The sequence below is a fragment of the Microcaecilia unicolor genome, chromosome 1, assembly GCF_901765095.1.
Source record: "Microcaecilia unicolor chromosome 1, aMicUni1.1, whole genome shotgun sequence".
NCBI lineage: Eukaryota > Metazoa > Chordata > Amphibia > Gymnophiona > Siphonopidae > Microcaecilia > Microcaecilia unicolor.
Window position 1 is genome coordinate 659,222,105 of NC_044031.1, and position 26,014 is coordinate 659,248,118.

The following is a 26,014-nucleotide window of genomic DNA, read 5'->3' on the forward strand; positions in this document are numbered from 1 at the left end:
AGGGCTATAGTAATGGTGTAGACTTGTGGGCAGTGGGTTTTGAGGGGGATTTGGGGGGCTCAACACACAAGGGAAGGGTGCTATGCACCTGGGAGTTCTTTTACCTTTTTTTTGTTTTTGTAAAAGTGCCCCCTAGGGTGTCTGGTTGGTATCCTGGCATGTGAGGGGGACCAGTGCACTACGACTCCTGGCCCCTCCCACGAACAAATGCCTTGGATTTATTCGTTTTTGAGCTGGGCGCTTTCATTTTCCATTATCACTGAAAAACAAAAACGCCCAGCTCACAAATTGTCGAATAAAACATGGACGTCTATTTTTTTTTCGAAAATACGGTTCGGTCCGCCCCTTCACGGACCCGTTCTCGGAGATAAATGCCCATGGAGATAGACGTTTTCGTTCAATTATGCCCCTCCACGATACCTTGGTTGACATACCAGGCAGGTTCCACGTTTAATCAATACTGCCCATTCAGAAATTCATTTTGAGCGGTTTACATTAATCTAATCCAAAGATAACGAATGATGAAACAATGTTAAATAGGAAAGGCGGATAGAGAAAAGAGGTGAAGTCAAACAGTGATGGTGCACCCAATTACCTTACTGGAAGGCGGACAAAAGCAAGATGGTCAGGATAGGGTAGGGCATATGGTGATGTGCTGTCCACTTGTGCTATAACAGCAGTAACTCAAACTTGAGCAAATCAGCTCATTTAAATCTGCATGAAAACATTTAAGATACCTCCATTAAGACATGTCAAAGGCAAAGAATGGTCCTCTGATGCAGCAGCCTAAATGCCCCCTGGGCTTTACAGCAAATCTTGTGAAAGGTGCCTCACTTCAGACTAATCAGTGAAAGGTGCCTCACTTCAGACTACCTGCCCCTTGAGAATTCTGGGTCTTACAATCATTTGACTTCATTTGCTGATCTTCAGAAAGCATTGCTCAGACAAGGGCACAGAATAATGCATAAGAGAGGGGTTCTAGCAATATGCTGGGCATTCTCTACATGTGAACCTACTGGAAATGCTTGGCCAGCGTCTTGTCCTGCTCTGGTTTATGGGAGGTGCTTCCATGCCTTTTGATCTTCTTGGTACTACCGCTAAAACCAGTAACTTCTTTTCGTTACCTTGGTGTAAAACTCTTGATTCCCACTTGACCTTTGTTCCTCAGATTTCGAACCTTTATAAAGTTGTTTTTTTGATTTGTCAGTTACGTACCGTCTGCCACTGTTTTGATCAACCTACCTTCCACACTCTTATTCTGTCTGTCCTTTCCACCAGACTTGATTATTTCAATATTGTATATCTTGGTTGCTCCCAATCTAGTCTTTAAAAACCTTCAAACTAATCAGAGTACAGTTATTAAACTCATTTGTCATGCCTACAAATTTGATTATGTTTCCCCTTTATTTTGAAAAGCTGCACTGGTTACATACTGAACACATTAAATATAATCTCCTCACTCTTGCTTTCTCTGTTTTTAGGCATGGATCCCCTTACTATTTGGCATCTTTGACAATACCTTACTCTCCGGCTAGATCGCTTCGTTTTTTGAATGATCACCGCCTTGTTCTTCCAAGCCCCAATGTAGCACAACTCGAGTTCACCATGCTTTTGTCTTTATGGCCCCTCACTACTGAAATTCTCTCCCTCTCTCTATGCGTTCTGAATCCTCTTTTAAGAATTTTAAAGTAGCTTTAAAAACCTGGTTATTCAATGAAGCTTTTCATTTGAATACCTAGTTATCGAAGACCTTTGTCTCTGTTTGACTGCTTGGTTTCTTTCCTTTCGAGTCGTAGTTCCTTTCCTCTTTTTAAGTTTATATTTTTAGATTTGTAAACCGCCCAGATCTGCCAGTTAGCTAGGGCAGTATAGAAAGTTTTAATAAACATAAACAAACCCTGTAGGAGTGGAACAGCTCAATCGCTCGAAATACATCGAACTTCCTGGCCATGAGAAACTTGACAGCCACATTCCAGGAGAGGGGCGAGACATGGTGATGTGCTGTCCACTTGTTAATCTCTTCCAGAAATCGCTTAGTGGCCTGAAAGAAAAAAAAAAAGACAGATTACATTAGAGAGAAAGCATTCTAAACCAGACATAAGCCATTCTCGGAAACTGTCAGAAAGATCAGCATAAAGCTTTCTCACAATGAAGTTACAGTCAATAACAAAAAGCAGAAATAGAAAACTGACAGCATAGGTTAAGGCGTGCTGGGCTTTTTCCCCAGCAGACTCCTGTCACATTGGTTCACTAATCTTCTCAAAAGCCATGCTTTGCTAACCATTTGATGGGTACAGAGACTGACACCAAATCAAAAGAAAAAAAGAAATGAAGGTATTTTAAATCCTGCTGGGGGTAGGGGAAAGAAAAAAATATATCTCAGCAGAAAATTATGTATTCATGCATGGTAGGATTAGAGAAGAAGCAGCTAATGAAAGCTCATACACTCAATTCAATATGTGCAAACACTTGAGACACAGTAATCTGCTCCATTTCCAGACTGTAGAATCCATGAGAGCTCTTCATGATGCTTAGAAAAATCTGTTCAACATTAACATCTCACTGCAACATACTGTACACTCTGCTCTGTACATGGTCCCTGTATTCTGATATTCACTCAGACTCACAATAGTGCTCCACTGGGACATTTCATGCTTCCCCTCTCGTGCCAAAACAAAAGATGCCTAGAAATTATTTTCTTAGAGGCAGCCCACTGGCTCAGTGACAGTGCTAACCACTGCTATATGAAGGAACGTAGATTTGATTTCCAGTTCAGATATTCTGCTGTCCAGGTTGGCTAAGGCTAGGGATGCTGCAGAGGCAGTGCTCACTGCCCTAGGGAGGAGGGGGATGAAACAGGGAGTCCCAGTCATTACGCAATGGTGACACCTAGAGCCCGGATATGTGGCCCATAATTGGTGCACGGCTCCAGGCTGAGGATTATTACTGCAATGACTAAACTAAAATTCAGAGCAGGATATAAAATAACCTAATCTAGCACTTATATGCCGTCGACTCTGCAAAACTCTGCGAGGTTCAAAGGGCCAGATTCTATATAAAGGCGCTTTAAAAAATCCACGGGGTAAAGATTTCCGCCTAAGCGTATTCTATAAGCGGCACCCAGATTTAGGCGCGGTATACAGAATATGCTTAGTTGATATCCCAGCGCCTAAAACTACGCGCTTCCATTTACATAAATGAAAATGTGGCGTAAATCCCTGCGCATATTTATGCGCACTGGGCCATATTTTATAACTGTGTGTGTAAATTTTGAAATATCCACAAAACCCCCATTTTCCCTATAGCCATGCCCCTTTTGAACTGCACACATTAGAATTTAGGTGCAGTTCATTACAGAATGCGCTTAGCGAGCTGTGCACGTAAATTCTAATTCTTACCTTAGTGCTTATTATTGCTTGTTAAGTGCTATTATCAATGATGATTAGCTTGTTAAGGCAATTAAGTTATGTGCACGGTTATAGAATACATCTGGATTTCAGCGTGGTCTCTAAGTACGCTATACAGAATCTGGGGGAAAGCAGATAAAAGGGTAGTAGAAACTACAAAAGCTAGTACAGTAACTGGGAAAAACATCTAAACAACCAGAAATACATTAAAAATGAACAGTAGAAAGATGTCTTAAATAAAAAGGTTTTAAGAGAGCAGTGGAAGGCAGAGTATGAACTTAAGACATCCAAGATTTTTTTGCAAGAGAATTCCAACACTGGGCAGCCTGATAGCCAAAAGAGCTCTCAAGAATCCATGTTAACAAATCTATGTAAGCCACATTGAGCCTGCAAATAGGTGGGGGAATGTGGGATACAAATGCAATAAATAATAATAATAATAATGTGTACCGAACCCCTTTTGGTGATAGAAAATGAATGGTAAGGGCCCTGGAGGATCTAAAGTTATTAGAAAAAGAGAATAGTTGTGTCAGATATTCTGGACCTACTTCTTCTAAAATTTTATAAATTGTAGAAGCCAGTTTAAAAAAGACTTGTGCTTGTATCAGCAGCCAGTGTTAAATTAACTTGCAGAGGAGATACTCTTTCAGGTTTATGAGATCTAAAAATCAAACGTGCCACAGTATTCTGGAATGTCTGAAGTCTACTCCTCAGAATAACAGAAATATCAGAATAGAGACCATTAGAGACTTTTACTAAGGTGTGTAAACTGATTTAGCATGTGCTACAATTAGTATGCTTTCAGGTATACAATTAGCGGTTTACTCTTTCCAAAAATACTGGGCCTAGGGGGCATGCAATGAAGCTACAAAGTAGTAAATTTAAAACGAGCCGGAGAAAATATTTCTTCACTCAATGTGTAATTAAACTCTGGAATTCGTTGCCAGAGAATGTGGTAAAAGCAGTTAGCTTAGCAGGTTTTAAAAAATGTTTGGCTAGCTTCCTAAAAGAAAAGTCCATAAGCCATTATTAAAATGCACTTTGGAAAATCCACTGCTTATTTATGGGATAAGCAGCAAAAAATTTATTGTACTGTTTTGGGATCTTGCCAGCTACTTGTGACCTGGATTGGCCACTGTTGGAAACAGGATACTGGGCTTGATAAACCTTCAGTCTGTCCCTGTATGGCAACACTTATGTACTTATATATGGCATTTAGAGGGTCTTTTACTAAAGCTTAGCTTGAGTTATCTGCAGCAGGGCCCATTTTATTCCTATAGAGCCTACTGCAGGTAACTCGAACTAAGCTTTAGTAAAAGACCCCCTTAACACGCACTGAATCTATTGCATTACATTATTACAGTTCGTATAGCCCCCAACATTCTTATCAGGTTCAGTGCGAACTATTTGAAAGAAGGCCTGGTCAGTACCAGGGAAATAGAATGCTGTATATAATATTAATCATTTATCCCCAATATAAAGGTGCTCATTTTCAAAGCACCATAGTCTTACAAAGTTCCATAGTAACATATGTAACTTTGTAAGTCTACGTGCTTTGAAAATGAGCCTCAAATTCTTCCACTGTTAGGAATTAACCCTTAACAATCAAAAACTTATGAAATAAAAAAAGGTCTTCACTGCCTTCCTAAAAGTTCTGCAATCACGCATTACTTGAATATAGGAAGGCAATGAGTTTCAAACTCTAACCCCGTAATATGACGTGGAGGGGCATAATCGAAGGGGGACAACCATCTCTAAGGGCGCCCATCTCTAAGGACGTCCTGGCAAAGGGGCAGGGAAACCCGTATTATTGAAACAAGATGGGTGTCCATCTTTCGTTTCGATAATACGGTCGGGGACGCCCAAATCTCAACATTTAGGTCAACCTTAGAGATGATAGACCTAAATGTTGAGATGGTCGACCTTAGAGATAGTCGTCCCCTTAGAGATAGTCGTCCACCATAATGGAAACCGAAGACACCCATGTCAGAAACAACCAAATCCAAGCCCTTTGGTCGTGGGAGGAGCCAGCATTCGTAGTGCATTGGTCCCCCTGACATGCCAGGACACCAACCAGGCACCCTAAGGGGCACTGCAGTGGACTTCAGAAATTACTTCCAGGTATATAGCTCCCTTTCCTTGTGTGCTGAGCCCCCCCCCCCAAGCCCACTCCCCACAACTGTACATCACTACCATAGCCCTTACAGGTGAAGGGGGGCACCTGCATGTGGGTACAGTGGATGTCTGGTGGGTTTTGAAGGGCTAACATTTACCAGCACAAGTGTAACAGGTGGGGGGGGGGATGGGCCTGGGTCCACCTGCCTGAAGTGCACTGCACCCACTAAAACTGCTCCAGGGACCTGCATACTGCTGTCAGGGTCCGCCTGACAGCAGTATCTATGCCAGCCTGACATTTGAGGCTGGCATAGAGGCTGGAAAAAAATTAAAAAAAATTTTTTTAGGGTGGGAGGGGGTTGGTGACCCCTGGGGGAGTAAGGGGAGGTCATCCCCGATTCCCTCCGGTGGTCATCTGGTCAGTTTGGGCACCTTTTTGAGGCTTGGTCGTGAAAAAATGGATCAAGTAAAGTCGTCCAAATGCTCGTCAGGGACACCCTTCTTTTTTTCATTATCGGCCGATGACGCCCATCTCTTAAGCACGCCCCAGTCCCGCCAACGCTACGCCTCCGTGAACTTTGGTCATCCCCGCAACAGACTGCTGTTGAGGGCACCTAAAATTGGCTTTTGATTATGCTGATTTGGGCGACCCTGAGAGAAGGACGCCCATCTCCCAATTTGTGTCAGATGGGCGCCCTTCTCTATCGAAAATGCCCCTGATAGATGAAGAAAAACGTTTCTTGGATTTAATTTTAAATGAACTTGGAAAGCTTAACAACATTTGATTTCGAAGACTAATTTATTGCCCCCTAATAATACTTGTACCATAGATTTCATATATTCTAGGTCAACACTATATAAAAGAACCCCTAAGTGAGAAAGTATCAAATCTTGTACCAATATTACCAAATATTCATCCAAGAATAGTCATCTAATAGTATGAAGCCATTGTAATCTTTAAAAAACAAAACAAAACAAAACTGTTTTAACAACTCCAAGGCATCTGCAAATGAAACCTCAGGGCACCTGATTCCAGCCAGCCTGGGTATGGGGTAAAAAAAAAAATCACTGAAAATTTTGTCTTTGATGTAGCTAATGCCAGATCCAATGGGTACAGAAACTAAATTATTTGTCTTTTAATTTAGTCTAACTGCAAAGAGATTTTAAACATTTCCTCTCCTTTACTAGTGCTTCAACTGTTGATACAAGTTTATTTATTTATTTGGATTTTGTTCACACCTTTTTCAGTAGTAGCTCAAGCTGAGTTACCTACTAGGAGGCATATTATCAAAGCACTTAGATTTACAAAGTAAACTATGGAACTTTGTAAGTCTAAGTGCTGTGTACCAGAATGTATTTCCTTATCCCTGGAGGGCTCACAATCTTTGAACTTGAGGCAACGGAGGGTTACGTGACTCCTCCAAGATCATAAGAAGCAGCAGTGAGATTTGAATCGAGAGCCTCTGGATGTCAAATCCGATGCTCTAACCACCAAGTTACTTCTCCACAAGTGTTGCATTGGAGGTATATCAAGATGACATACAGCACAGAGTTTGCCTCTGGTACAGGCATACATACCCACACACATCATGAGTATCCACAATGAAGAGCGACGATACAACAGTTTCAGAAATCGTAAATGTCTCTCTTGCCTCAGGAGTTATATAAAATCCATCACAGGGCCTGCCTTTATCGGTTGTGTGACTGAAGACCGGAGTCTTTTGGAGTTGGGAAACATCAAAGATACTGAGCCAATGAGAGAAAGTGACTGACTGTGGAAGACAAAAGAGCACAAGGATGGTCCTTTGGGATAAACAATGATGCCACTTTATTATAGCTGCTTGCCAAAGATTCACTCTTATCTCATGTCCGTTGTATTCATATAGTTTCTGTGACTGTCTCTTTGGCCACACCACCTTTTGATTTTCAGACTGTGGACTAAAAGCATGGGCAGGTTTATCTTGCAAATCCTTTAGCTTTGAGATATGATATGGTCAATGGAGAAGGAAACTGTATATTTGGAAATCAAAGACCTGGATGGGAAGGGTGAAGAAACATGTCAAAGAAATTTGGGGAAGGAATTTAGAAGTCATCAGCCTCTCTGGGCCAAACCAGCCCTGGTCAGGGAGAGATGTGGGGGAGGGAAGTTCTTCTAAGCACCATGCAAATTCCTGGAAAGCAGGGGTCTGAAGTACACTGATCGCTATGCTGAAGCAGGATGTTATTCTTGGCTCTGGGCTCAGGAGAATTTTTTTTGTTTGGGGGGGGGGGGGGTGGCCTAGCCTATGTTAATGGTCTTGTATATTTAACAGTGTCTTCTACACTGTAGCCACTAGCATAACATTTACAGATGTTACAAATGCAAAGACCCCAACCTGGGTCATTCAATTTCATACAGAAGCTGCCTCCGGCACTGTGTTACTTTTTTCAATTCAGCAATTACAGATGCTTGACACTGAATTTACTTAGACCTGTTTTTAGGAGAGTAGATGTGGCAAACACTGGATTTGCATTTTATAGTCTGACACAAAATGGAGTAAGACTGAAGATCAAGTTCTTTTAATGAAGAACAAATAAATGCAGTATAATCATTTAGCATGATTGTCGTTTTATTTAAGTGGAAAGTGAATTTGCTGGAGACAGCTTATGTTCTGCCCTCAAGTGAGCCTGCCTGCTCAGGACTCTGATATTCACTTAAACCAGCTTCAGGAACACCAACAGGCTGCAGCACTGCGAGGGCTTGACATAGGGGGTGTAGTGCTTCAGAGTGCGAAGGAAGAGCGGGACTTGGGGGTGATTGTGTCTGACAACCTTAAAGCTTTCAAACAGGTAGAAAAAGCGACGGCCACAGCCAGAAAGATGCTTGGGTGCATAAAGAGAGGCATGACCAGCAGGAAAAAGAAGGTGATAGTGTCGTTGTATAAGTCTCTGGTGAGGCCTCATTTGGAGTACTGCATGCAGTTATGGAGACCGCACCTATGGAAAGATATAAACAGGATGGAGTTGGTCCAGAGGGCGGCCACAAAATTAGTAAGCAGTCTTGAATGCACAAATTATAGGGATAGGCTTATGAACTTCAACATGTATATGATGGAAGAGCGGAGGGAGAGAGGAGACATGATAGAAAAGTTTAAATATCTCAAGGGCATTAATGTACAGGAAGAGAGCCTTTTTCAAATGAAGGAGAGCTCTGGAATGAGGGGGCACAGTTAAGAGGGAATAGGCTTAGGAGTAACCTAAGGAAGTACTATTTCACAGAAAGTGTGGTGGAGGCATGGAATGGCCTCCCGGTGGAGGTGGTGGAGTCGAGGACTGTTCCAGAATTTAAAAAGGCATGGGATAAGCATGTGGGATTGCTTAGGAACAGGAAGAATTAGGGGTTACAGAGGATGGGAAGACTAGATGGGTCATATGGCCTTTATCTGCCATCATGTTTCTATTTCTAGAACTGCAACTAAACAGGAAATGTTTTCCACAGATGTCTGATATGTTAATAAATTTGTGCATGGGGAATTAATAAAAACTAGAGTATCAGCTCTCACCCTATTGGCAACTACATGGCATGCTCAGTTATATGGACAGATGCACACCCCCACAACCCCTTTGGAAGCAAATCTGTGTTAGATTAGCAATCCTCATTTCTACAAAAAGCACACATCTGTACTTTATGAAGGTTCACAGTGGGTACTTGGGGTTATGATAAACATTTCGAGTATTGTTCTGTGTTAGTACAATTAGAAAAAATAAACCAGAAATGTTTTCACTGGAAAATGATAACCAAGAGAAGATATAAGTGTACAAGCATGTGAAGCCATCTAATCAGAAACTGTTTAACAATAGGTTAAATGAGGTGATGCAAAACTAATAGAGAAGGCTGAATGTACTTTAAATTTGCAGGTTCTTTGCAACAAAGGTAAGGCAGCAAGACTGTTCTTGGCTCAATAGAGCTCCTCACCTTTGACACAGTTCTTATGAATTGGCAGGGTATATCAATAGACTGATTTAAAATCACCAAAATGAGGCCTGCGTTTGCCTGCGCTTGCTTCCGACCGATGATCACAGCCGGTGAGCGCATGTAACAATGCGCTTGCTAGCTCGGAACGCAATGAGCATACAAATGCATGCTAAACAGGGCACCAGCTATTCCTCCCTAATGCTCAGCAGGCAGCGCCCCAAACATTGGCGCTGATCCTGCAGCAAACCCTACGCCAGCTCAGAGCTGGCGTTAGGATTTGAGGAACACTGGGGAGGAATGGGGAGCCCTTATATGGTAGGGAAGGCCCGCAGCGCATCCCAGAATGCACTGGTCAGGGTGACGCTATTTTGGAGGCAGCACTAGACGAGGAGGGGGTGTGCTTACTCCCTCCTCCAGCAAAAAGGAATGGGGGGGGGGGGGAGGGAGGACTCTGCTAGGCCACCGGGGAAGCTCGGGGCTCGGGTGGAAGTCCACTTGGGCCACCAGGATTTACTTTTTTGATTGTTGGAGAGATTAGTGGAACTGGAAATCCACTGGATCACCAGCCCCCTCCTCCCGGGTCCTCGTGTCAGGGAGGGGGGGGGGGGGTTGAAGGTCCACTGGACCTCCTGCCCCCCATGTCGCTGTGCCGGGGGTGCTTGGGGTAGCAGAATATGGAAGCAGTGGGGTCCCATAGACCTCCATTTCCTCATTTGACAGGTCTGTCAAACTAGTGCGGAAGGACTGCACTCAGGCACAATCCTCCCGCACTTCCCCCCTATGATCAGAGCTAATTAAATTGCATGCCTATATTTGCATGCAATTAGCTCTGATCATAGGGGCGGTATAGTTTGGAACAGTGTGGGGCTTCCGATCATCTGCCCATAAGAAAGCCCAAGAAGTAAATGCTACCCAATATAGGACAGCCAGTGAGTGCCTTTAGCACTGAAGGAGGTCAACTGAATTTCGGTTTTGGATTAAGCACAAAAATAACCCAAAATTCGGGTACAGTCGAAACTCTCCGCCTTCCCCTCCCGCCGACTACCTCCATGTGGTGCTGCCATCCCTGACTAGCCCAGCTGAGCTCCCCCGAGCATCAGTAGGCCCTCCCCAGATTTAGTGGCATCTTTGGGGGTAGGAAGGGAAAGGGAAAGGGAAAATTAGGTTCTTACCGTGATAATTTTCTTTCCTTTAGTCATAAAGCCCTGTGGGCTCCTGTCTCGCCGATTCTGGACTTTTTGCAGGATGGTGTACAAAAAGGCTTGGCCTAGAATTCCCTGCGGGTGCAAGTGGCAGCGTTGGCCTCCCTGCGTGGCAAGGTTGAAGGCGTGTCTTTAGCTGCTCATCCGGATGTGGCACGGTTTCTTAGAGGGGTGCTTCGGCTCCGTCCTCTCGTGCGTGCACCTTGTCCAGCTTGGAACCTGGGGCTAGTGCTGAAGTCCCTTCAGGGTGCTCCCTTTGAACCGCTTCGGCGTGCTTCAGAGAAAGATTTGACACTGAAGGCCGTCTTGTTAATGGCCATTACTTCGGCGAGACGGGTGTCAGAGCTCCAGGCGCTGTCCTGTAGAGACCCTTTTCTGCAGTTTTCAGAGTCCGGGGTCACGGTTCGGACCGTGCCTTCCTTCTTGCCTAAGGTGGTTTCAGCGTTTCACCTAAACCAACCTATTTTCTTGCCCTCCTTTGTCGAGGAGGAGTTTCCAGAATCTTTTGGGCAATTGCACCTGTTGGATGTGCGCAGGACTCTGCTGCAGTATCTGCGAGTTACTAACTCTTTCAGGACCTCTGATCATCTGTTTTGCTATCAGGTCCTCGCAGAGGGTCTCCAGCGTCTAAAGCCACTATTGCCCGCTGGCTTAAAGAATCTATCTTTTCAGCTTATTTGCTTGCCGGCCGGCCTCCGCCTGATGCCTTTAAGGGGCATTCCACTAGAGGAATTTCCTCTTCTTGGGCTGAAACTGGAGCACTCTCTCTTCAAGAGATTTGTAGTGCAGCAACATGGGCTTCTAAGCTCTCTTTTGTCCGACATTACAGGCTGGATGTGGCTGCCAGGAGGGACGCACATTTTGGAGCGCAAGTGCTGGCACGTGGTGTGGCTTGTTCCCACCCTATCTAGGGATTGCTTTGATACATCCCATCTGTAATGGCTGCATCTGCTTGATGACAAGGAAGGGAAAATTAGGTTCTTAGCGTGATCATTTTCTTTCCTTTAGTTATAGCAGATGCAGCCATGATCCCTCCCTGTCTGATGCTATCTGCTGTAAATCTATTTCAGGTTCTGTTCGTGTTTCCTGGAGATTCCGTCCTTGGGAGAAAGTCGGAAAACAGTCTTCAGGATTCTTGTTCAATTAAAGGAGGATGACTTAATTCCCTCCAGTTTCATGTTTTGGAGGATGAGTTTATTCCCTCCGGGAGGATGTTTCATTCCCTCCATTCTGAGTTAATGCCCTTTGTTGTAGGGCCATCGTTCGCTGTGAGGAAAGCTCATGTTATTCCCATTGCGGTTTGCCATACTGCTTTGGAAGCTTCAAATACTGAAGAGAGGCAGTGGAGCAAGCTGGTATGAGGCACTGAAAAAAGTGTGCTCTCTATCTCCCTCTGCTGGTTGATGGACACAACCCATCTGTAATGGCTGCATCTGCTTGATGACAAGGAATGGGACTTGATATACTGCCTTTCTGAGGTTTTTGCAACTTAATTCAAAGCGGTTTACATATATTCAGGTACTTATTTTGTACCAGGGGCAATGGAGGGTTAAGTGACTTGCCCAGAGTCACAAGGAGCTGCAGTGGGAATCAAACTCAGTTCCCCAGGATCAAAGTCCACTGCACTAACCACTAGGCTACTCCTCCAAACCCCAGTCTTTTTCTGAGCACTGCTCTGCCCTTTGCCGCCGCATTATTTTGAAATGCGTGCCAAGACTGCCGTGGGAGGTCCCAACAGCCATATTGAGACTGCTCTTGTTTATGCCTGTGCCAATCTCAATATGGCTGTTGGGACCTCCCACAGCAGTCTTGCGAGACTGCTTTAGGTAGTCTTGGCAGGCATTTTAAAGTGGCAGTGGCAAGGGTCAGATCAGAAGGTAGTAAAGAGTGGGGTCCTTTCTTGCACCGAAGAGGCCAGAAGACCACCAGGGCTTGTTTAGGGAGGCCTGTGGAGGGCCTGCTGATGCTCGGGGGGGGGGGGGGGCTTGGGAGTGGCAGCGGCAGCCTGAAGGGATCAATTCTCCATCAGGGGAGGGGTGCCAGGCATAATTTCTCGTTTTTGGCTTCAGTTCCGGCCGAAACTGAGTCTTAGATTTCAGCCGTGGATTCAGTTTCGGTTGGAACTAGAACTGGCCTCTGCAGATTATGATAAAACATTTTCACTGTAAATAACACTTTTATGTACAATAACTATGATAACTGAAAAAGTGGGAAGTCTTAGTCCTTATTGTGCTTTAAAAACTATTCACATCTTTCGTCAGGTCCGAGTCACTGAAAGTGTGCATGAGGAACGGTGGTTAATGGAGTAATTAAAAGTAAAGGGGTTCAATATTCAGCTGGCGGCCAGTGTTTGCTGACCACCGCTGGCATTATTCTTGAATATTCAATGCCAGGCTATCTCCGGACTTTGGCACTGAATATCCAGTTTATGCTGCGCAGGCTAACACATGATGGCCGCTTAAGTCGATATTAAGAATTTAAGTGGTCATGAATTGTCGCATAAAGATAGGACTGTGTTTTATGCGGTTACCCTGGCCCGTTGAGCCCCAAAATAGCCATCTTCCATTTAGGTCCTAACCACTAATTTGCAGCGGCAATAACTGCTTAAGTGCCACTGAAAATTAGCAGATAGCCCTGAACAAGCAATTGAAACAGTCAACGTCCATTTCTGGCCAGTTAAAGCTTTTGAAAATCAACCAGAATATTTTTTTCTAGTTTAAATAAATGAACACATTCACAGGAATAAATGATAAACAAGTGGAGAAGTATTTTTTCAGCACAAAAGAAGTCCTGACATAAAGGATCACAGAAGTAGGGTGAAAGGAGAGGACATTCAGGAATGATGAAGTATTTCGATACAGAAAGGCAGATGGATACACAGAAGAGCTTCCCAGTAAATGTGGTCAAAGCAAAAACAATACTGGAATTTAAAAACAGGCAACCAGCACAGAGAATTGCTGAGAGCTGTTATGAAGCAACACATCAAGTCGAGTCTGGAGAACTACAACAGGAAGGAAGAAAGTGAAAGATCACAAGACAAGCCCACTCTTATCTGCCATCATATTCTGTGTTCCATGGCAAGATATTGACAACCACTAAACGAGAGAAGGTTTCATAGTCTTATATTTTATACTCTAGTTACCATCTGTTCCAGCCAATTTAACACTGACCATACTCCCCCAGCACCGCTACTAGGGACCCACCCTCTGGAAGATCTGGTTTAAATTGGCAAGGAGTGCTGGCATCCCAATAAGGCTCTCCTTCTAAAATTTCACTCAAATCCATCCTTGATATGTATGAATGGAGATAGCAACTGGTGCTTTTACACACATGAAGCACACCTAAAAGGAAGTGGTCATACTTGTCTACAAATCTATAATCTTCATCTATGGCAGGCTTGTCCAACCTACGGCCCCGCAGGCCAGAACCCAGCCTTCCAAATGCCTTCTCTTGGCCCGTAGAAGCTTGGCGATTTTAGGGGGGAGGGGTTGGGAAACACAGATTTTTACTTCAGGATTTCTGCTTCTTCACTGCAACTTGTTCATCTGTGAGCTTGAACTGCGTGGTACCAGATGACCAGGTTGGTCTTGCGTCTCAAGCTCATGGATAGAGGAGTTGTGGTGGGGAAGCAGGGATTCCATGTTAAGAATCTGCCCCTGGAGACAGGTGAGGGGGGTATGTGAGAGATTGGGGGAAGGCTGTGGGGGGAGGTACGAGAGACAGAAAGGCCAGGGGGCACAAGACAGAGAGAAAGGCTGGAGGGGTGAGTGAGTGAGTGCGTGTGTGTCAGACTTGTGAGTTCTTGTACCAAGTAGAGTGCTGCTGAGCCCGGTACTCGGACCAGGTTCTGCTTGGCGGCCGGACACCCTGGGTTTCACCTGCAATGACCGCCATTCGCGGTTAAGCCCCTAGGTGCGGGCGGCCTACAGGACTTACGAGACACAGCTGGAAGCGGGGTGCTGAACGTATCGGCCAGGCAGACAGCAGGCAAGAGAGTGATCCAGGTATAGGCAAAGTCAACAGGCAGGCAGCAGGCAGGGGAGTAATCCAGGAACAGGCAATGTCAACAGGCAAGCAGCAGGCAGGGGAGTAATCCAGGTACAGGCAATGTCAACAGGCAAGACAGTAATCAAGGCACAGGTAAAGTCAGTAGGCAGGCAGCAGGTCAAGAGAGTAATCCAGGCACAGGCAAAGTCAGTACAGCCAGGTCAAGAGAGTAATCCAGGTACAGGCAAAGTCAATAGGCAGGCAGCAGGCAAGAGAGTAATCCAGGCACAGGCAAAGTCGGTACAGCCAGGTCAAGAGAGTAATCCAGGTACAGGCAAGGTCAATAGGCAGGCAGCAGGCAAGAGAGTGATCCAGGTACAGGCAAAGTTAGCAACAAGGGACAAGTAGGTAAGAAGCAAACTACTGAGCAAGTAACACCTACCAAAGTAGAAGCCGAAGCATGGAGTCCAGGAAGAGCTCAGCTGATAAAGTGCTGGCATCTGACATCAGCAGGAACCAGCAGGAAGAAGGAGCACAGCCATAGGACAAGAGCAGGGGAAGGAGGAACCGGAAGACCAATAGGAGAGAAGCAAGGGAAGTCAGGCAGAGAGAGAGCAGACCCAGGTGCGTGGAAGCAAAGCAATCAAGGAGCTTGGAAGCCAGAGAAGAACTACACATACATGGCTCAGGGCTGTGCCTGTCAAGTGTGCGTGTCGACGGAACCCCGCGCAGCCCGAGGACGCCACTTGTGTTGAGGTAGGGGACATGGCAGTGCGTGTGTATGCGAGAGAAATATTAAATGTGGTCCTGGATTTTTAAAAAAATGTAAGCCTGATCTAGAGTATTCTTAAATTCTTATCTTTCCTCTTCAGTCTCACACCACGTCCTAGAACTTTATTTCCAATAACAATAGTTACTTTTGACTATGTTAAGATATTTCAATTTGTTTAGCATAGGGTCATGAACTAATGGCCTGCAGGCCAAAACCAGCCTGCAGACACATTCTCCTGCCTTGTTACCTGTGGCCCAATGCGGCCACTGATTCATTGCTTCAGCCCCTATCACCTCACTATCCCTGAATGTTCTGTTGGCTGAAGGTTTGCTTAAATCACCTCTCTGAGAAAGCTCATGAGTGCATTTATCAGGCAACTTCAGAGGTGTCAGTGACCATGTGCTGCAGAGCCAATGCTGACAGAAAGAAAAAGGAAACACTACAGCAGCGCTGGAGGCAAGGGAGATGGAAGAGTTGTAAAGGGCTAGGATTAGGGGAAGGGAGGAATCAGGCAGTGCCATCCTGTGTGGACAGAATGCATGAGGTACAGTGCTATCCCATACAGGGGAGGGAGGATGGAGGGGAGGACATATAGGGCAGTTGGAGGCCTCAAGGGGGATCTCCAGCCCTTTCAGTCATCTGAACGTTCCAAGTTTGGAGATCCGTGGTCTAGCATATCCCTTCTTTGCCAGGGTATGCATATTTAGGTCTTTAAATCTTATCTTGTAAACTTTATGACGATGTCTCTGTACTGTTCTGATGATTGTTCTCTGTGTTGCCTCTATTCCATTTATACTTCCTGGGGATCCATTCTGTATGACACATTGCTTTATATGGAGAACGTAAATACTATGTCAGTGGTTTCCAAAACTGGTCCTAGAGGTACCCCAGCCAGATTTGCATGCACTGGAGGTAGTGCATGCAAATCTCTCTCGTGAATACTTATTGTGGATATCCTGAAAATCTGACTGGCTGGGGTGCCTCCAGGACCAGGTTTGGGAACCACTGTACTCTGTGACCGGAACAGAGGATCTGCGGAGGTGAGAGAGCAGTACTGAAGCAAGTAGGGAAAGAGGGCAGCCTAGATGAGCCTGACCATCTGCCATCAATGTGCACGTACGTTTCATTTTTAAAAGGGGGACAGGTGACAAGTCCGGCAGACCACTCATAACTCATCTGTGGTTTTATTTCTTTTTGGAGGTAGAGATGGAGAGAAAGGGGTAGAATTCTCTTCCTTCCTGTAATCACCACACCTCCCTGAAAATGATCTCAGCTCTCATTAAGTGAAATCACAGGGGAGCTAACCCAGCAATTAGTGTCATATTCTAAAGCAGTTACAGAAGCCGGAAGAGCCTGCTCCCAGCGGACAGTGATGAGGGGTATTTCCAAAAATGTGATGTAAGGGGGTATGCAAGTGTGTGCATACACCCTGCTACTAAACACAAATCAAAGAGCTATTCATCAGAAACAGGAAATTCCCTGTACTGAGGAGTATACAGGCAACAGTGAAGGAACATTTATTATGGTCCCTTGGTCTAGGGAGGAAGAAACGATCACAGATGAAGTTATTTTCATGATCAAGTGATTCATGCTCTCTTAGCTAAATATGGACAAGACAGATGATGGATTTAGGAGCCATGATTGACAAGTCACTTATTCAGTGTCTAGTTCCTTGAAAAAATGAGCTCAATACAGGTCCTGGGTGACAATAAAATGACCTATAGTCCCCCTTTCACATTTTAAATTGCTATTTAAATATGAATTACAAACATAAATAACCAAGCAAACCCGCTTGGACAGAAAGTACTTAAAACCTGTACACATGAGACTATAAATAAGAAAAATCTTACAGGAAAATCAGCCAACAACATTTTTGAATTAGGATTTAACTACTAAAGTCCACCATAAATGGGGAGTGAAGTCAATCACTATAGTTAGGGAAATATCTAATTAAAAGATACCTCAAAGAAAGAATAAGACGGTGACTATGTGTAGTTTAATTCTCCAGTAATATTTAAGCAAAAGCAATATCTCTAATCTAAATGTGGTCTGCACTAAGCTGAACCTACCTTTCTACTAGCAGCCAGAAAAGTAGACAGCTGAGCAGGATAGAAAAAAAAAACATATTTGATGAACCTATATTTAACAATACATTACAAGGACATTTTAAAAAGAAAAGCACTCCTAACTGCAGGTCGCATCAATAGAAAGTCTCTTCTACATTTCTGAGTCTCCCTCACAACATCCAGGCAAATTCTTACTTTAGTATCCATAAATAGAGTTTCTTATATTTAAAGAAAAGGCGCCAAAACCAGTTTCCCAGGCAAAAGTCACCACAGTGTTATGAACTCTTTTAATTCTAAGTCAGATGTTTCCAAGATCTGTGAAACATTTAAAGCCGCTGCTCCAGCATCAAACTGTTGCTCAGTTTCTATTTTCTTCTTAATTGATGGCAAATAATATATTTGTGATATAGGAGGCAAAGAATCTTTCGATAATTTCAAAGTTCAGTCAAATATCGTTTAAAAACTTCTCAAGGTGATCTTAAATGGTAGCTTTTAATAACCTGAAGATTTAAGACCTTAGCCTGATTTCCCAACATCTCTACTTTAAATCTTAACTTAGCGTTATATTTCATCAAACTCTTTGTACCTCTTTTTGTCAATAATATCTATACCCTAGATCCTTCAATTTCAGCTTTGAGGGAAGTAATTTTCCCTTTCACATTTAACCAGTTATTGTAGTGTATTTGGGCTGAGATTTTTGTTTGAGTGCAGTATTTTAAAGGCATTAGGAATCTGGGTAAATACAGGAGGATGAGTATCAAGATTCTCTCAAAAAAAGTAAAAGTGGGTGTAAGAAGAGGTCTTTAATGATGTACAGTAAGAATCAGCACCAGGGTGCAGACCGTGCCCTTCCCTTAGTATTAATCAATCCAATGCATTTCACACTGATCAAACGACTTTGTGACTGCACCTGCAAACAGGTATAACCAGTACTATACATCAAGGGTTTCAGCTCTTATTTAATGGTTAGAACAGAAAGTACATCATGCCCCAGGTGGCTCTTAAACATCAGTTCCTTCTATTTTAGTTTCCATACTTGCAGCTCCTTCAGAACACTAGTTTTAATAGTGTCGCTATGCTCATATTAGTCCTCTCAAGTCACTTCACTGGCTCCCTATCTATTTCCGCATGCAGTGCAAACTCCTCTTATTGACTTACAAGTGCATTCACTCTGAAGCTCCTCAGTACCTCTCCACTCTTATCTCTTCCTACACTCCTCCCGGGAACTCTGTTCACTGGGTAAAACTTTCTTATTTGCACCCTTCTCCTCCACTGCTAACTCTAGACGCCGTTCCTTTTAACTTGCTGCATCATATGCCTGAATAGACTTCCTGAGCCGATACATCAAGCTTCATCTCTGACTGTCTTCAAATCTAGGCTAACGCCCACCTTTTGATGCTGCTTTTTAACTCCTAACCCTTACTTACTGTTCAGTACCCATGTTTTATCATTCCCACCTTCGTAATTCCCTTACTTCTTATTTGTCCTGTCTGTCCTAATTACATTGTAAGCTCTGTCAAACAATGACTGTCTCTTCATGCCCAGTATACAGCGCTGCGTACGTCTAGTAGCGCTATAGAATGATAAGTAGTCAATAGTAGTAATAGTGAAGGAGAACCAAGCCACTCATATTACATCTGCTCTGAAGGAGCTGTTTTGGCTCCCAGAAGGTGGTCAAATAAAAGTTTAAGGTTTTGCCTATCAGTTTTAAATGCTTTAAAACAGATCATGCAGAAACTTTGGCCCTGTTAACGGTTATCAGCCTACACACACTTTAACATCTTCATAACAGCTACTGTTGATGTTGTCATCCATGACAGAATGCACATTAATGGTAACAAGTGGAGAGTTTTTTATGGCTATCCTTCAGTAATATAACATGAATTATTTTTGAACACCATCTGGAAATGAATTGCCTTATGTATATATATATTTTTAATCAGGTCTATAGTTAGGCAGCTGGTTGGTAGTTTTAAACTTATTAGTATATCAGGTATTATACTTCTTTTTACACCCTTCACTCGCTTGAGGATTGCTGATTCCATATTCTCCAAGTGTCCTCCGCTCATCTCGAGTCGACTCGTTCCTCTGCAATGTTCTGCTTAGTGCCATGTCTCTGGAATTCTCTCCCAAACATTTATGCCTAGAAACATCCTATCTAATAGTTCAAGAATGGACTAAAGACTCATCTGTTTTCTGCTGCCTTTGATTCCACTGACCACCCTGACCCACAAATACTATTCACTCAACCTTGATCAAGTGTCACTTGACTCTTATCTCACTCTCCATCTTTTATCTCCTTTCTGTCTAATATTTTTAGTTCCTTTTTCACTTTCTTGCTCCTTATTTTAACTATTGTACACCACTTTGCTGTTATCTATGACAGGTGATATATTAAAATCAATAACCATGAAACTATATTTTATGAAAACAGTCAACAGTGGGGAAAAATCTATTATCAAATGTATTTGACCTATTATAAGTTATCAAGCGCATACATTTGAAATGGGCTGAATATTAAGTATGGTCAAAGAAAGTCTTATTTCAAACAATGTCCTTTGCCAATTCCACTCTCCTGCCTGAAAAATGAGGTTGGGGGGGCAACTAAAACACTGTCACTCCAGTATCTCTCCCTACTAGCTGACTTCATTGTTTGTCCAGCTAGTGTGTCCCTACTTAGTCTTGGTCATACTATGGCCAAAGTGATGTAATTTTCTTGTAAACAAGGTTACTGCCAGTTACCTTCTATCTGCTTTGCCCATGTAAGTATGGAGGCACTAAATGAGGGATGTAAAATAAGACTGAATACATGGCAAGAGTGGAGGAGTGGCCTAGTGGTTAGGGTGGTGGACTTTGGTCCTGGGGAACTGAGGAACTGAGTTCAATTTCCACTTCAGGCACAGGCAGCTCCTTGTGACTCTGGGCAAGTCACTTAACCCTCCATTGCCCCAGGTACAAATATAAGTACCTGTATACAATACCTAAGCCGCATTGAGCCTGCCATGAGTGGGAAAGCGCCGGGTACAAATGTAACAAAAATAAATAATAAAATTGAGTTACATTTTGGCCAAGAGGACTATCCCTTTACTTGTCTCCCACAGCCACTGTCTCACCCTTGGTTACTGGCTTTATCTTTTTGTTGCTTCCCACATCCAAAGGTTTCCAATCTCCTATTCACATTCAGCAAAGTCTATGATGGATTTTAGTAATTCATGAGGCAAACAAGTCATTTACAGATTCATTTTCAAAGCACACAGATTTACAAAGTTATATAGGTTACTTTGGGGCTCATTTTCAAAGCACTTAGACATACAAGAGGTGTATTTTTCAATAGACTTACAAAGTTCCACAGTAACCTATGGAACTTTGTAAGTCTAAGTGCTCTGAAAATACACCTCTATGTATCATTGTAAGTCTAAGTGCTTTGAAAATATGCTGTATGTGACGTTGTAAGTATAACCCAGCAGCTGATATTCAACATCAGTTAACCAGGCAGTACTGCTGAATATTGGCTCTGACTGCCACAGCACTGTCTCGTTGGCATGACTGGTCGTGATCCCTCTCTGACTCACTTTATTTCCGATGGTCAGCTGCTGTTGTGTTTGTCCTGTGTTCCAAGCCTCACTTTGGTGTTCAATGTGTATTTCCTGCTTCTGTCCTGTAGGGTTTCCACTTCCTCTGTATTTCAAGCCTCACTTTGAGTTCTGTGTATTTCCTGTCTCTGTCCTGTTTATAAGGAAGTGGTGCACTTTCATTCGAGGCCTTTGCAATGCCAAAGGTCCCCAGGTTAGTCCATGTGCAGTGTAGCACTTCTGCCTTGTTCTAGTCTGTGTGCCCGTGGGCACTTCTGTTTAGATTTCTTGCCTTGCACTAGTCTGTGTGCCTGTCGGCACTTCTGTGTCTTGTTTTCTTATTTGTGTGCCTGTGTGCACTTCTGCCTTTAGCCTTAGTTCTGTTGTTTGTCTGTGTGGGTCAGCTTTGTGTCGTGCCTAGTCTGCCTTGCTTGTTCTAGTCCCCTCTACCTTAGCTTCAGCCTTGGTTCTGCTGTTGTCTGTGTGGGTCAGCTTTGTGTTCTGCCTAGTCTGTCTTGCTTGTTCTAGTCCCCTCTGCCTTCAGCTCCAGTCCCCTTGTCTCTGCCCTGTTTACTTTCAGCTCCTGCTTCTGCCAAACTTGTTTGTAAATCCCGAATCCTGCCTGAGTATCCTGAATCCTATTTCTGCCAAGCTTGTTTGGAAATCCTGAATCCTGCTTGAGTATCCTGAATCCTGGTTCCCGCCAAGCCAAGTCCGTTCCTGAATCCGATTCCAGCTAAGCCAAGTGCATCCTGAATCCTGTCCAGTCCTGCTTGGGGGGGGGGTTGCCTCCTGCTGCCATTCAACGACAGTAGGCCAATGGCTCACGTTTTTCCAGAGTTTCATGCCTGTTTGTTCAAAGCCTGGGATCGAGACACTTGATAGTGCTGGCACAATTCAGGGGCTGAGTTGGGAAGGAGTTGGCAGTTATGTGGGCACCAGCCATATTCAGTGCCAGTGCCTTCAACTGTTCCCTCTAGGCTAAGCGGGAGTCCTCCACCTACAGTCCTGCCAGTGGGTGGTGCTGTTTCACTATCACATTTTCAATAGTGAGGGCCAGGCATGCTCTGAAAGACTCCAGGGAACCTGAAGCACCACCCCCTACTAGCAGCAATGTAATTGGAGGACTCCCACACAGCTTAGAGGGAACGGTGGTGCCTGCATAGTTAAGCAGGCAGATAGGAGTGTACGTAAGGCAGTCTTTTCTTTGTCCACTTAGCACTGAATATTGGCTGCCCTGCATAAATTCTGGGTCACCGCCTGACCTGGATGTTCAATGCTTGTACCTGAACATGGCCCCAGTACTGAAAAACTGGCCATATTCTGTCTAATGGCTTAAAAACTGCTAACTGCCACAGGCTGAATATCGATCAGTCAATTTCTTGATTAAAAAAAACAGCAGATGAATTAACTTTATATAGCTTTGCTGAGTTCCAAATTACCTTAGGATAGACAAGGACACTCATGAAAATCCCTTTTGCTTTCACCCAAAAATATTTCCATTGAGTCTAGTTCAAAAATTCTTTTGAGTTTACACATTCTCTCCACTCCCCTGTAGTCGGCGCCCATATTCTTTTTCAGCAATTTATGAAAATTAAAAGCAGAATAATCCTCTCACAAATCTTAATGACTTCACGTTTATCAACTAACTCAGAAAGCTGAGTTTTAAGCCCACAACCAGAAGCAATATTTTAACTGAAGCCACTGGAAACTACAGGTGACTGTACTCATCTCAATAAAATGCCATACACTTGCTGTCAAGCATTACATGCTTAAGTACCCAAAAGCTTTTATTAGGCCAAATACACCAACTCATAAGTGCATTCTCAAGTTTAAGGAGTTACCCAATAGCAGAATTTGTAAGAACACGTACATTTTGTTGTTACAGACCTCCCCAGCCATCAATAGGCTTTGTAATGCTTTCCCATCAATAGGTTCAAACTTGAGATGCATAAACAGAGAAATAGTCAGAAGATATTCCATGAGCAGAATTGGCTAGCTTCAATTTCTGCAATAACCAACATGAAAAGTTCCACTCAGTTCATGCTGAAACCACAAACTACCTTGATGTAGCAAAAAGGCATTATGACATTAAAAAAAAAAAACCTGGAAAATTAAATGAAAGTGGAGACAGAGGGCAGCCCTGTCTCATTCCTCTGCCAAGTAAGAATGACTTAGAAGATAATTGTTAATCATTCGCCTCATGGAAAGGAAAGCATAAAGAGTCTATCACAGCTAAATAATCAGTACCAAAACCAAACTATTCCCAAATGAAAACAAAGTACTTCCAAGCAATATGGACAATGGCTTTCTACAAATCTAGGGCTCTGTTTACTAATCCGCGCTGTAGGTGCGCTATTTTTAGCGTGCGCTAACACTAGAGACACCCATAGTAATATTTGGGTGTCTCTAGCGTTGGCGCACACTAATTTTTAGCATGGCTAAAATGCTAGCGCGTCTTAGTAAACAAGGCCCCTAACAGCGATCAGTTTTAACAAGAACTGTACTAGAATGTAACTCACCTTGAGCTACTACTGAAAAGGTGTTTACCTAATCCAATAAATAAAATAAAATAAATAAATTCCCATACATTTTTAATAATTACCCTTCTAACTTAATTGGAACCAACCATACTTTATAAAGCATAGCAAAATTATAGCTTATTAAAAAAAGCATCTCTTGAAAATAGTGGCATATGAAGGTGAGTTCATACCTCTATGGAATAACCATGGAATCTTTTCATACTCCCTTATCATGGTTATTCCAGACACACAGATTCTTTCCTCATATTTTTTCTATTATTTAAGAGGGTTGTTTTTAGAAAAATATGTATAATTTAAGTTTTGTTGTACTTAATTGTTTCAATTGAGGTTATACGGGTAATTATTAATGTATGTTAAAATTATATAAAGGTGAAATTTATTCTTGTTAATTTCCTTTCCTTGAGTCCTGCTAGACCAGTCCAGACCGACGGTTATGTCCTCTTACTAGCACATGGAGGCAGAGACTTCAAGATTCTGTTGACATCACCGATATAAGGAGTGATGCAGTAGGAACTTTCCAGTATACTAATACCAAAACCATTCAAACAGCACAAAAATTAAGGGTAAAGAAAATCTCAAGAGAACTAAGTAAATTAAACCTGACCCAGAACAGGTGCTCCTTAGGGTTAACTGACTATATACAGACAGGTGGCAGACCTAGGACCCAGGGAACTACCAAATCCCTCGGTCTTCCATGGTGTGTCCTGGACTGGATCTCGAGGACTCAAGGAAAGGAAATTTATAGGTAAGACTAAATTTCACCTTATCATTCGAGCTTCTATCCCACAGGGTAGAAGGAAAACAGAACACTTTTCAAGGCTGTCCTACCAAAGGCACTGTCCCACCTAGCCCAAACATCGTTTGTAATGGTCTTCTCTACATTCTTTTGTCAAACTTGTCACAGCCGTGCAAATTTATTTTATTTTATTTATTTATTGCATTTGTATCCCACATTTTCCCACCTCTTTGCAGGCTCAATGTGGCTTACAATACATCATGGATAGTGGAAATATAAAGAAAAATAAGCAGAAATTTTTGGTAACATGATAATGATAAGACATGATAATAGTATGACAAGCAGATATTATAAGACATTTCCAGCTACGTGTGGAGATTTATGTATATCACATTGGTTGATCTTTGTGGTAAGCCTTGCTGAAGAGATGGGTCTTCAGTAGTTTGCGGAAGTTCATTAGTTCGTAGGTCATTTTTAAGTTGCGTGGCAGTGCGTTCCATAACTGTGTGCTTAAGTAGGTGAAGTTTGACGCTTGCATTACTTTGTATTTTAGACCTTTGGAGTTAGGGAAGTGCAGATCAAGGAATGTGCGGGATGATCTTTTGGCATTCCTGGGTGGTAAGTCTATCAAGTCTGACATGTAGGCTGGTGCATCTCCATGAGTGATTTGTGAACTAGGGAGCAAATTTTGAATGTGATGCGTTCTTTGAGTGGGAGCCAGTGTAGTTTTTCTCGTAGGGGCTTGGCACTTTCATATTTTGTTTTGCCGAATATGAGTCTAGCTGCAGTGTTCTGGGCTGTCTGAAGTTTCTTGATTATTTGCTCTTTACAGCCGGCATAGAGTGCGTTGCAGTAATCTAGATGACAGAGCACCATTGATTGTACCAGATTATGGAAAACATTCCTTGGGAAGAAAAGTCTTACTCTTTTTAATTTCCACATTGAGTGGAACATCTTCTTGGTTGTGTTTTTCGCATGGCTTTCGAGTGTTAGGTGTCAATCGATGGTAACTCGAAGAATTTTTAGGGTGTCCGAAATAGGAAGGTTCAGATTTGGTGTGTTAATGGCTGTGAATTTGATCTTGTTATGTTGAGGTGTGAGTATTAGGCATTGGGTTTTTTCTGCAAGATTCAATCTAAAAGCATCCGCCATGAATGCATGATATGGAGACTTTGGTTGATGTCGTTGGAAATTTCCTTTAAATCTTGTTTAAATGGGATGTAATCGTTACGTCGTCTGCGTATATGTATGGGTTAAGGTTTTGGTTTGATAGTAGTTTGGCTAAGGGTATCATCATTAAGTTGAATAGGGTCGGCGATAGGGGGGATCCCTGTGGGACTCCGCATTCGGGTATCCATGTGGCTGAAGTAGTCGAGTTGGATGTCACTGATATGATTGTGTGGTTAGGAATCCCTTGAACCAATTGAGAACATTGCCTCCAATTCCGAAGTATTCAAGGATATGTAGTAATATTCCATGATCAACCATGTCGAAAGTACTTGACATGTCGAATTGTAGAAGTAGTATGTTCTTTCCTGTTGCGATCGTTTGTTTGAATTTAGTCATGAGGGTAACTAGTACTGTTTCAGTACTGTGGTTAGACCGAAAACCTGACTGGGAGTCATGGAGTATTGAGAATTTGTTTAGATAGCTTGTGAG

At 43.1% G+C, this 26,014-nt stretch overlaps 1 protein-coding gene across 1 annotated transcript in view; it reads right to left on the reverse strand.

Annotated features, from left to right (window-relative positions):
• PTPN9 (protein tyrosine phosphatase non-receptor type 9) overlaps window positions 1–26,014 on the reverse strand; it is a 164,917-nt gene that overhangs the window by 80,169 nt on the left and 58,734 nt on the right. Inside the window, exon 2 of the mRNA XM_030186815.1 lies at window positions 1,898–2,041. Within this exon, the coding sequence (XP_030042675.1) occupies window positions 1,898–2,041 (144 nt within the window). The remainder of the gene's footprint in view (window positions 1–1,897; window positions 2,042–26,014) is intronic.